The sequence below is a fragment of the Acomys minous genome, assembly GCF_964271855.1.
Source record: "Acomys minous genome assembly, chromosome: 7".
NCBI classification, from domain to species: domain Eukaryota; kingdom Metazoa; phylum Chordata; class Mammalia; order Rodentia; family Muridae; genus Acomys; species Acomys minous.
In genome coordinates, this window is record NC_140488.1 from 72960142 (window position 1) to 72972723 (window position 12582).

Sequence of the window (12582 nt, forward strand, 5' to 3'; positions counted from 1 at the left end):
TGCCACCTACCATTGATATACGATGTTACTCTGTACCGGGCCCCATTGAGGTCCACGGTGTACTCTTCCAAGGTCACACAGAGTACAATTCTGTGACAAGGCTGGTCACAGAGTTACTAGTGCTGTGCTTCCCTCCACCTACACTGAGGCGCCCTCCCTAGCCAAGAATACTCACTGTGAGTTTTTGCACAGGTAGAGGACATGTTGCTCTGTCTGGCAGATTTGCAGGGGACACTCGCTCTTGGTAGTCCAGTCTGGCGTCTCTTTAGAGGTGCACCACGCACCCTCTTCTCTGAACTCGGTGCAGGCAGAGCTACACTGTGATCCCTACAGTAGGGGTTTGAGGGACTCCTGCTGGTCATGTGCAAGGGTGGGGCCTGGCCCCCCTCCCATGCCAACAGGCCCCACCCACGAGGACACAGCACAACTGGGGTACCAGCAGACCCGAGAGCGGGAGGACTGGGCTTCTCACATGGCTTGGGTCCGGCTGCCCCAACTGTGGCCTCTGACAGAGAGATTTCCAGGTCGTCTGAGGCCTGGTTTGATTCCTGGTGCTGCTCCAGTTGTGTTCCCCGTGCTCGCTTCTGAGGAGGAGGGCAAGCAGTAGAAACTCGGCTTGGCTTTTGCCTCCATGATTCTGGAATGGAGAGCAGAAACACCACTGTATCCCAATGGCCCAAAAGTAACTGGTCTTTCTGACAAGCAAGAAAGGAAGGGAGAAAGGAAGGAAGGAAGGAAGGAAGGAAGGAAGGAAGAACATAAAACCCCACCCCCAAAAATAATAACCACCCTAACTGAAACTGAAACCGAAACCCAAACCCAAATAAAACCAAGCAAGCAAGGAAGCAAACAAGCAAACAAAGAAAGAAAGAAACACAGAAAAAGCTTCCTCTGGCAAGTAGACTCTTCTTCTCCAGCATGCTCACCACGAGTTTGTCCTCTCACAGTTTCCTTCAGCCTTCATCGCCCTATCTTATTCACACAGTCTCCATCCTTCCTATGTGGTCTCTCTCACCCACCGCCTCCCCACAGCCACCTCTTGCCCTTGGCTCCATTCTGCCATCAGTCGGCTCAGACTCGGGACACACATCCCGTTTCCAGGCCTACTCCAGCAGCCCTGCGCCTCGAGCCACAATCACGCCAAAGCCTGCACACCTTGGCAGCTGACTTCTGGGCGTCCCGCATTCATTTGCTCCCCACATGGGAAAAACACACAGCAACTATTCAGGAGTGACATGGATGACCAGTGTTCAATTACCCCTTCACCCTCCAATCAAGGTTTCTTCATGCCTTAATCTTAAGTATCCCCTCGCTCCACTTTTCAACGGATTACACTTTTGTCCCCACTCACACCCCTGCACCCCTCCCAGGAAATCCTCTTGCTCTTCTGAAGACAGTGGACACACGAGTCATACCTAAAAACCCACCACCCAGGAAACTGTTTCGAACAAACAGTATTTCCGCGAATTCCATACACATCTCTCCCTGTTCCATTCTTTGCCCTTTCATTCCTTCCCAGCATCCTACACGTGGCAGATGTTTGTTGAAGCCCATGCCGAGTACCGAGTACCGGGCCCTGGCATCGCCCAAAGACCGTGTCCGGCCGACTCGCCTGCCCGTTGGCTCCAAGCCAGGCCGCTCACCCGCCCTCTCCTCTCCTCAAACCCACCCATTCCCTCCCGGTTGTCCGCTAATGTCCCACAGTGGGCTCCACACTTTGTCTGCTGCGACCGTGCCGAGTGCGGCTTCTTCTCTTCCCTCACACCCGATGCCTACCTCAACTGCTGCCTGGCAGGTCCCAGACCGGCGACCAACCTGGGGATGTGCATTCTCAGAAGGGTTTGGGGCGGGGCCCGCGGGGGCTGGGAAGGGCCTGGAGGGGCCGAAAGGCTGCGGGGGGTCGAGGGGTGCTCCTCCTGGTTGCTTCCCATCTCTGGCAGGCGTCGCCTAAAGAGGCCTGAAAACGAAGGAAACGGGCACCTGAGCAGGTAGAGGGAAGAGGAAAGGCACAGAAGAATAGGAAGGACCTGTCCCACATCAGTGCCACCCGTGGTTACGCCCAGGTACCAGGCCTTCAGGATCAGCGAGTTGAGGCGCCTGAGAGAAGCCTAGGCTCGCGGCTGTTCCTCAAGCCTTCTCAGGGCTTCCGGCTTGGCCCGAGGCTCTACTTCCTGCCTTGCCACAAAGGCCAATGAGCTTCCAGTGTTCGTCCGGCCGGCAGAATGGCGGCCCATAGTGGCCGCTCGGAGACCCGCTGCTGCACTCACGCTGTGGTGGTGCTGGTTACTGCTGCTCACTTCAGGAGGGCCACCTTTACCACAGGAGGGACGAATTGAGCTTTGCACCCTCTGGTCACGGGCCCGCAAACTGCCTCCGTTTGAGTGCGAAACAACGTGGGGGTGTGGGTGCATACAGCTTCAGTAGATCGGGTCGCCGAGCTGCTCTAATTTGTCTCTTCGAACTCCAGCGTGAGATTTCGGCATGGGCCACCATCTGTCCTCACATCGTCTTTTCTCATTCTGAGGCCATCTTAAAACCCCAGAGAATACTTGCCGATGTCTGGCAAGGGCTTCAACTTGTTGGAGTCTACATCTAACCTTTTTGTTTTCTGTTCTAGGAATAAATCCCTCCATATTTCTGCTAGCCGCATACTCCCTGCCTCCTCCGTCTTTGTTGTGTAAGTAAAAAAAATTTTTTTTTCTCCGTAGTGTCAGCTAGGAAACATTCCCTCAGACAAACATGTGATTTCCCGGCCCCTTGTCTTTTGTCCTTCCACCTATATGTGAGAATCTGCATGCTAACTTTTCTGAACTCACTTCTGTTTACCATGCTGATGTCAAACTTAGAGATCCACCCCCCTCTGCGTTTCAAGTGAGCCCAGGCATTAGTGACACTTGACACCAGGACGCCTGCCTTCTCTAGTCCCCAGGTACTGTACTTTAGAATGCTGAACAGAGCTCTCAGCAAGCAAAGGGGTTCAAAACACATGCGCCACAAAAACGGCGGCAATCCAGGGAGCCACCACTAGGGGGCGCAAGTCTCAGTCTTCTTCTCCCAGAAGACACTGGATCCTGGGTCACCTAGAGGTCAGCAAGGGTCACAGAGCAGCCACAATGTGGCAAGGAAGCATGTGTGAGGGGAGTAAATTTGGAAGGTCATTGGTCCAGAAGAGGGTGCTGCAAGGAGAGAGAGAGAGAGAGAGAGAGAGAGAGAGAGAGAGAGAGAGAGAGAGAGAGAGAGAGAGAGAGAGAGAGAGAGAGAGAGAGAGAGAGAGAGAGAAGCTCTGGCAGCTCACTGGCAGGAGCCTCAGCTGGCAGGGGAAGGAGCTGCATCTTCCCTCAGAAGCCCACTGCTTCATCCTGATTGGCTGGACTCTGGGGTGACTAGAGGCTGGCTTCAAGAAAAAGAAGCTAGGTTCCAAGTCCTCTTATCCCTGCCCCCTTCATCAGAGCTCTCCCAATCTTTCAGCATTCTGCCTCCTCTGGCAAGTCTAAAAGGGTGAGGCCAGAGAGGCAGAAGCTGCCATGATGTAGCCTGCCCCCTGACTGAGCCCTTTCGCGAGGGTTCCCAGCTTCAGCACCCCAGGGGGAAGCTTCTGCTACTTATGTCTCAGGTGGGGTAGGGAGGGATGACTGAGTTTCCAGAGGAGAATCTCTGCTCTTGAACTGCTAGAGCGTGACACGCACAAGAAGGGCCAATCAAAGCGTGGAAGAAGCTGAGCTCAGTGCCATTGGTGCGCTGAGGAGGAGCATTTGGAGGTTGGCCAAAGGCTGTATATAGCAGAAGGCATGGGTTTTCATGACAGCAGAGAGTGTATTGTTTTGACTTTATTTTTATTTCTTGTTCAATGGGGTTTTGCCTACCTGTCTCTGTGTGTGTGGGGTGGGGAGGTTGTCAGAAACCCTGGAGCTGGAGTTACAGAGGCTTGTGAACTGCCATGTGGGTTCTGGGATTGAAAATGCATCGACTGGGAGAGCACCCAGTGCTCTTAAGCTCTGAGCAAAGTCTACAGCCCACAGTGATAGTATTTTGTACTGAGAAAAACAACCTGCAGAGGAACAATCTCCTGCTTGCACAGGGAATAGTGTTTCATTCTGGTCTAAAAAATATTTTTTTGTTGCAGCAGAAAATGTGTAAATGGGGGATGCAGGAAGAGAAATGAATGTTAGATGTCCAAGATCCTAGAAGTCCATAATCCTTTATTTTTAATGTCTTCCATGTGGTTATTATTGGAGACAGGATTGCCCGTGTTTTGAGCTGTTGTCCAGCACGCTACTCTCCTGCCTCAGCCTCCCATGTACTGATATTTCAGGCATGACTCCACCAGGCCGGAGTGGGCAAAACAGCAGGATCTCAGGAGGAACAAGTGGTTTTATTTCACAGGGGATCACAAGAATTAGTAAGACTAAAGTGGGCTTGCAGGTAAACCCCAATCCAGGGAGAAGGGCATGCATGGTCTTCCTTGAGATTAGTGACTGGGTTCATTCTCGTCCACGCGGGCAACAGTGGATGCAGTGGTTTAGAAAGACAGATGAATGTTCACCCATGAAGGAGTAATGGTGGTGGTCTTTGGCAGAGAACAGCATGGAGCAACAGAACTGAGAGTAGTGAACGCTGAAGAGGATGGAGGGACACTTGTCTTGACCTCATTGAATGGTTATTGTGAGTGAGTGAGTGAGTGAGTGAGTGAGTGAGCGAGCGAGCGAGCGACGGAGAGCAAGGATAATATTAGATAATAGAGGTAGAATTATGTGGTGGCAGAGAAACTCCACTGCGGTTGAGAGTTCCAGCAGCCCTTTTCATGGCCTCTCCATGCTCTCGAGCCACAGAATAAGGAAGTTGAAGAGGGATGTGCTCTGTTTCCTACTGGACTTTTGACTTCAATTGATATGGGAGACTGACCAGAGCAATAAAGAATGTCAGTCTAACTTGCTCCCTGAGAAACTGTAGTTTGCTTTGACAGCATAACATCCATGGACTCAGAACCAATCAGAGGTAAAGTGCATTTCAATCTCTTTGATCCCAAGAAATGGCAGAGTTGTGCCTTCCTCTCATGAGTGCCCTACCTATAGGAGAGAGGTCAGGCCTCCTGTAGGTGTGCCTAACACGAGCCCTTCCATCCCCTACTCTAGGGAATCTGCTGGGGCCTTGACTGCTGTGAGTTCGTGGAAGAAGTGTAGGCTACACAGAGACAGAGGCACCGTCCTTGAGGCCAGAGAGAGACTATGGCTGAAGACCCCAAATCTCCTGTGAATGCTGAAGAGTGTTCCACCACATCAGATGTTGTGGGTCAGTGTGTCTGGCTAGGGGTTTGGTGTCACTTTGGGTGCAGTAATCCTAAGTGTTTCTGTCACCAGTCATGCCATCGATTAGAAATGTGGCCTTAGGCAATACTTCTCAGGACCTGAATCTGTCCAGGTATAAGATGCCCATTCTGTGTCACGCGTCCCACGTACACATGAAACGGAGACTTTGTGGAGGGGGTACGGTAAAGATTGGCAGGAGCAGGAGTCCTCAAATGGAGTGGGTGCTTTCAGGAGACTACGGTGGGAAGGGATGCTCACACCATCTCTGCATGGTCTCTTCCAGATGAGCAACAGGATCTTCATTACCAGCCTGAAGTCCTGCCTCACACAGTTCCCCCAGAGGTAAGGAAAATGTGCAGGTCCAGAGAGAGTCCACGCCAGCAGTCACCATCTGTACCGTTTCAACTGGGTCCTAACGTCTTTGTCTCTAGACAAATTCCTGTGTTGGGAAAGTCACTTCCCTTTGGGTCTTAGTATGTTCTGACCTAAAAGGAAAACCTAAAGCGTGGTATTGTTCGGTCATCAAGTTTTGGAAAGCTCTGTAATTCTTTATGCATATCTCCGGTTTTGGAAACATTCCTATCCCTTCTCTCTGGAGTGTCCGACCTGATCTTGAACAAGGATGTGTGCTCTTGCAGGAAATCATCCAAGGGCCACTGCTCCACTGCCCCCCAGCCTTTTCACCTATGATCTTCAGTCATCGAATGCCCATTCCTTTCTCATGTGATCCTTGGCATCCCATGTTTATTCCCTGTCTGTGAGTACAACAAAGCCCACAGGGCCAGCTCTGGCTTACTGTCCTGTGTGAGAAATCACGTTATTAGTACGATAAGGTTAGGAGAGAAAGAAGGAAGACCATGTGGGTGGCGGAGGACACAGAGCAAGAGGAGAAAGAAGGAAGGAAGGGAAGGAGGTACGGAGGAAGGAAACAAGGAAGGAAGTAGAGAAGAAAGAAGGAAGGAAAAAAATGACAGGGGAATGGCAGAGCAACGTTGCAGCCAGACTTGCAAAGACACACACCTCTGGGCTTTCTTATATTCTGTATGGCATACTTGGAAAAGTATCACTGTGAGCTTTTCCCTCAGTGCAGGCGGTTCTGGAGACTAGTCTGCACAGCAGCATTAAGGAGGATAGGCACAATGTGCACAGCACACAGCTGGCTCCCAGTGCGCTGAGACTATTCCTGCACCCAGAGTGAGTGGGCATGGGAGGAGGCTCTGCAGAAATCTGGAGGCATAACTGGACCTGCCAGAGAGGCCCCGGGGAGTGTTGCAGGCCAACAGAGAACGTGTCCCGTCAGGAAGAGCATGGGCCAAGTGGAGGCCAGAGCCGGTCTCTGAGAGGACCACGGTCCCATCTTCCCTGCTGCTTTCCAGATTAGAACAGTTCTTGGTCACCTTTCTGTCCCCGGGGAGGAAAGAGTTCAGAAAAGGTGGTTCCTAGAGAAGTGATGTGGAAGGTGACTCTGAGAAGCAGTGATACAGAAATCAGAACAATTCCAGTCCTACCACAGTGGTGTCATTGGTCCTGCTATCCTCAGATATTCCCCTCCCCCAGGCTGACCTTGCAGAGCACCCAGCTCTCCCTGTGAGCTTGCAGGGGTTGTCAGCAGTGCCTTTAGTGTCCATGTTTCCTCTCCTCACGTTGTCAGGTTGTCTTCTGTGGTCATGCATCCCTGCGGCTGCATTGCCCGGTCAGTTCGGCCAGCGCAGCTCCTGGTAAATGACTGGGGGTGATGTGCTGGGAGAGGGTGGGCTTTGGGAAGCGGTAGAGCTGGGTGTTTGGTGGGACGGAATGATGGCTGAAGGGTCCACTGTCATCAAGGATGGAGGTATGGTTTGTCATAATTCCTTCTCTCACAACCCCTTTCTGCAGGTCCCCACCATCAGTTCCCAGGACTCTCAAAGTACCCACGTGGGAAGGGACAGCACACCCCAGATCAATGACATCTCCAACCAGAACCCTGCGAACCCTGCAGTCCACTCTAGGGCCCCAGACATCTCGAACCAGGGCAGCTTTTCTGCTGAGGTAGACAGGCAGAGGGTCATGGATGCTGCCGAGGCTCTCCTGATTCTGCACAACTCCCCTCCAGCGTGGCAAGAGACTTGCAGGACACCAGGTTGGTGGCTGCTTGGATGAGGGGCATGGAGTGGATAGACTGGGAAAACTGGAGGGCTTATGCTGAGAGAGAGGTAGCTAGAGCTGGTGGTTTCCTGCACGTGTCGGCCAGGGACTCCTACTACTCAATGGGAGTGAGAAAGTGGACCCCAGTGTCTGCTTAGGTCTTCACCTATCTAGTGTTTTGCTCAATAGCAGAGGGCCAGTGCCCAGAAGTCAAGAAAACTGTGAGGTGCTAAAGGTGGGAAAGTCTTGCAGGAGGGCAGTGGAAGGAAAAGAACTAGGAGAGATGTCTCCCAGTCAGCAGCTGTGTCTCAGTCCACAGCAGCCTGACAAGGCCTAGCAGCATATGCACGGGGCATAGGTGTCTGTGATGTGGGGGAGATCGTCATCCCAACTCAGGATATTTTCCTTGTGCACATGGAACATGGATACCTTCCCAGACTGAATTTTGTCAGCAAACCTCAGAGTTCTATCCAGGAAGGGTTCTGTGAGTTCAGAGGAGAATTTCAGAGCCAGGGAAGCTTGAAAACAAGGCTGCTGGGTAAAAACAGTCAATTAAGAGCCCAGGGTGAGTGGGAATCCACTCTTTGTGGGTATCCTTGAAGGAAGATGCTAAATGAGGTTGGGGTGCTTTAGTCTCACAGGGATCTATCTGGGTGGGCAGTGTAAGCATTCCCCCCAGGCCAGGGGTAAAGGAATGCCAGGTTCCTCTGTGAGTACCTGGGGTTGACCAAATGGGAACTAGGGCAGTTAATGATGGTGGAGCCAGTGCTAGAGAGAAGGCATTCACCTAGGAACAGGTCTGTTGGTTCATCGCAGTGAGCCTCTTACACTTCTGGCACACAATGTTATGACTAGAGAGCCAGGCTGTCACATATTTGTGATCTGACTTTGCCTTTGCCTTTCTGTCTGCAGTTCCTGATGGAGAGTGAAGGCTGCAGCTGTCCCACCTCTCTGTGTCACCTCAGCAAACACACTCTGCTTTGGTGACTGGCAAGGGGACATCTGCCTTGCACCCAACACTTGCCTTACGGAACCCAAAGTGGCAACCCCACTGTTTGATATATATTTTCCTGTTCACAATGGTTCTGTTTTCCTTAACCCTTTAGTTGTTTTTTGGACATTCAACCCCTCAGTGTGAGGTAGCAAAATGGCTTAAATAAGACTGGACGTTTTGACCCTGCCATCGTGTTTGTCCTTTGGAGGGCTTGGCTCTTTCATTGTGTCTTTAGAGCTGCACTGTGCAACATATGAGGAACTCTCTGTTCACAACGTTCTCAGCCTATTACAACTACATTCCCCCTTTGCCCCTAGGGCCTAGCCTTCTGGCACTACGGTATCAAGAATCACATTTTAGTAGTTGGGCTTCATGTACCACTATGATATTACTTACAGGGAGACTAACCTTTTACATTTCACTGGTCCACACTACCACACTCAAAGATTGCCTCTATACTGTGAAAAGCATAACCCTATTGACCATGACATTGAAGTAATCTAGCGCCATGGTTTTGCAACCATGTGCTCACACGCAATGCAACTGTGTCCTCTCGGGGGACAATTTTCCTGTATAGAGACAGAACACTAGACACGAAGAAGGGGGCAAGTCTCCATTCTGATCAAACCCCGTTTATTGAAAATTTTCACAGAGTTTATATAGGCACAGAGGCATGGGAATTTGCGTAAGCAAGGGTTACTGTGGATACCTAACTATGGAATGCTCCAGCAGGGGTCTACCTTTACAGCTGCTATAATTGCAGGAGAGAGATTCCAGGTAAGTCTTGAAGCATCTGGTTAGTCAGGAAAAGGCTCCCGGAACTGCTGCTCGCAGGCAGCTGGCCTTTAATCTGATCTTATCAGTCACCTTTCGGGAAAAGGAGTAGCTCGGGGGTCTAGAATGACCAGCCCCCACAATAAACCCCAACAGGTGTCTAATTGCCGACCTATGACAAGGTCAGCTGGTTTCGGGTGAATGGCAGACTGCTGGAGAAATAGGAACCTAGGCTCTGGCAAGATGGCCATGTAGCCTGTCCCCTACAGTATAGGTTTCTACATCGATTGTAATAGGAACTGAACAAGTGTAGTCACAACCAAAAGTTTAACCCACGGAAATACCGCTGTACAACAAGTGTCCTTATAAATACTTATCTGACACTAAGATCATTTTGTCTAATTTGGTTTTGAGGACATGGCATGTAACCACATTGCTTCCAACTGTCAGCCAAAATCTGTTTCATGATCCTTGAATTGACTACCAAAAACAAAACCCACTACTGCCCCATCTACCCCAAAAGAATAAAACAAGGGAACAGAAAATGGTTAAGTCGCAATATGGCAATGCAGTGCTGATTCAACTCTGTACTCATGAACACGAATATCCCGAATTTGCAGAATTCTCTTTTGCTGGAAACATCTTGCATAAGATAAAAAAATCTCTCATCTGGGTAAGAATTGAGACAGGTTCTGACCTCCTAAGTACATTTCCATACTGGGTCAACCTCCACATAACAGGAGAAATCTAAAACCCTGACATCCATGGGAGCCAGGGCTGACCAGGAAACTATTCAGAGGGTAGGTGGGAAATTTTTAAGTTAGGAGCCACCTAATTAAAAGAAAATCATATCCGGATGTGGCCCCATACTTTTCTGCACCTAAGGTGCTCAGGCAAAATAGAGAAAACTGATTCCAAATAAAGAAGAAGACTGTGACAGAACACAGGATGGATAGCCCATCACAGTGCAGCATCTGATGGCCAGCATCATCAAACCATAGCAAACCACATGATTCTCAGGTCTTCTAGAATCCAAAGAACCCCGGCTTCACTTGTGGTCACACAGCTTCACCACACCATGGCCTTGTGGTAGCCATGCAGTCAGATCATGTTGGTTGGAACTGTGTTGCAAAGTTGTGGTCCAGAGAAGCCCGCAGTGTAACCTGGCAGTGGTACCCGTGCCAAATCCCTGCCACACTGGCTGGCTGTGTGGAAGGAGAGTGAACCAGCAAGCCAGAGATGGACATGGGTGCTGTGTGGTGTGCCCCCAGTCCTTCTGCGTGCTGGCAGCCCCATTGAGATGCTCCTCTAAGATGGCCTGCCATGGTCGTGTCCAGGCTGCACTAGAGACCCTGGGAGAAGAGACAGTGACCACCAGTCACATGGTTCTTGCCCAAATCTAATGTTCTACCATCAGTCTTCTACTTCTGTTCTGGAGAAATGAAGAGTCAGTCATGCTTACTGTGCAGAAGTCAAGGTCACCTGGAGTTCACTGGCCTGAGTGCTTTCCCATGATACTTATCTCCCCCTTAGTGCTTGACTCTCCTTGTTTGTTTGTGTGTTTGTTTTTCAAGACAGATTTGTGTGTGTGTGTGTGTGTGTGTGTGTGTGTGTGTGTGTGTGTGTGTGTAGCCCTGTCTGTCCTGGACTCTCTTTATAGCCCAGCCTGGAATCAAACTCACAGAGATCCACCTTTCTGTGTCTCCAATTGCTTGGGTGTGTTTTTGACATGTGTGGTTTACAACAATGGCATCTTCTCCTGCTTTTCTTTTCATCTCCAAAGCTGCGAGGCCCTTGTATAATCGCTCTGGGTCAGGAGAAAGAAGTAGGGAAATTGATCAAGAGTGGGCTGATGTGAAGGGAGGCTTTGTGTCCTTTGCCTGTGCCCATTGTTGCTTGCAAGCTTAACTGTGGGGAAAGCAGCACCCGCATTCTACTAGAGGTTGCCACCTGAGCTCTGTCTACCCAGGGTCCTTTACATAAGCCCAATTAAATGTCTGTATTTACAAAGGAAGACCCAACTTCAAGTATTCTTTTTGCTATCAGAAAACAGACAAGGGTAGAAACTGGCAGGGGACATTGTGGCTGCAACGGTATTTCAAAATGCAGAGGTGGTTCTGGAGGCCAGCAATGGTTAGAGGCTGCCATAGTTTTCCTTTCAACTTGATTGCTCTGTATCTTTGAGTACAGGGATAATCATCCAGATTTCTGACAACGTTCACACTAGAAGAGAAAATTTCCAGACCATGTGTTCTATGAGAGATAATATTAGATATGTATGTGTAACAGTGGCCAGACCCTAACAAGAAAAACACCTAAATGGAAAACAGACCAAATTCATGAGTAGTCTTCATTAACAAAATAATAAACAAGCTAAAAAAGAAAAAAGAAAAAAAACCCACAAGTGACAAATGTTAATTCGTAAAGGAAAGTTCAACATCGCAAAGTGTGTGATGCTGGGTTTTCTAGAGGAACAGGACTGAGTGGATCTCGGTGTGTGTGTGTGTGTGTGTGTGTGTGTGTGTGTGTGTGTGTGTGTGTGTGTGTTTGTGTGTGTGTTTGTGTGTGTGTGTTTTGCAACAACATGGATACATTAGCTTGTCTGAAACTTGGTATCTGTCACCCATCAGCTCCACTAAGATTCTGAAGGCCTGGATATGTCTTTTGGGCACCTTGTATTCACTACCTACTGTTAGGCTGCCAGCTACAGAGCTGATTCCACAGCACCTTAGAGAATGTGGGAGCACTGTGGCAAGAGCCTTGAGGTCACCTAGATAGGAGAAAACCTTGGTCAAGGTATAGGGAAGGCTTGCTTTGAACTGGATACCAAGAATGTGGCACAAACCAGTTCTATAGCACGAGTACTCTTTGGCCTACTCAGCGTGTTGTTTGTCTACATTTCTGGTAAAAATTAATGTAATCCTGAAGGATTTGAAGCCAACAAGGAAGAGTGGTTTTGTAAGGTTTATTTTGGGGTGTGGTCATGAACATATACCTGGGAGTTTAGGTACAGCTTCTCGCTCTGTGTGTGTGTGTGTGTGTGTGTGTGTGTGTGTGTGTTTCTGCTAGTGTGTGTATGTGTGTGTGTTTGTATGTGTGTGTCTGAGCACTCATGAAGGTGTGCAAAATGTCCATATCTGTTTCTTTCTCAGACTGTATCCACATTTGTCTATAAGACATGGTTTCCTCACTGGCCACCAACTGTCCGAGCATACTAGGCCAGCAGGTCTATGAATGACAGAGAGTCACCACTCTCAATTTCTGCCACTCTGGAGTTATAAGCAGACAAAACCATTTGTCCCAGGCCTTTAGCATGGAGTGTGGGAATGGCCTCGCATCCTCATGCATGTAAGTCAAAAGACTTCCTTAGCCTTCTGCCCTCTC

At 49.7% G+C, this 12582-nt stretch overlaps 1 protein-coding gene and 1 long non-coding RNA gene across 2 annotated transcripts; one reads left to right on the forward strand and one right to left on the reverse strand.

Moving 5' to 3' along the window:
- Window positions 1–217: 217 nt before the first annotated feature.
- On the reverse strand, window positions 218–1840 carry LOC311601800. Its single transcript, XR_014780655.1, has 3 exons — window positions 1777–1840; window positions 473–637; window positions 218–327 (listed from the first exon to the last, which is right to left on the reverse strand). It is a non-coding gene; the product is annotated as an uncharacterized lncRNA (long non-coding RNA).
- Window positions 1841–4337: 2497 nt separating this feature from the next.
- LOC311601999 (uncharacterized protein) lies at window positions 4338–8359 on the forward strand (the record flags this gene model as incomplete). The annotated part of the gene is made up of 7 exons (XM_084789728.1): window positions 4338–4422; window positions 5133–5289; window positions 5590–5648; window positions 5945–6063; window positions 6958–7024; window positions 7182–7425; window positions 8343–8359. The coding sequence occupies exons 2-7, from the start codon at window positions 5226–5228 to the stop codon at window positions 8357–8359; spliced, it is 570 nt and encodes a 189-aa protein (XP_084645854.1). The 5' UTR covers window positions 4338–4422; window positions 5133–5225.
- Window positions 8360–12582: the final 4223 nt, after the last annotated feature.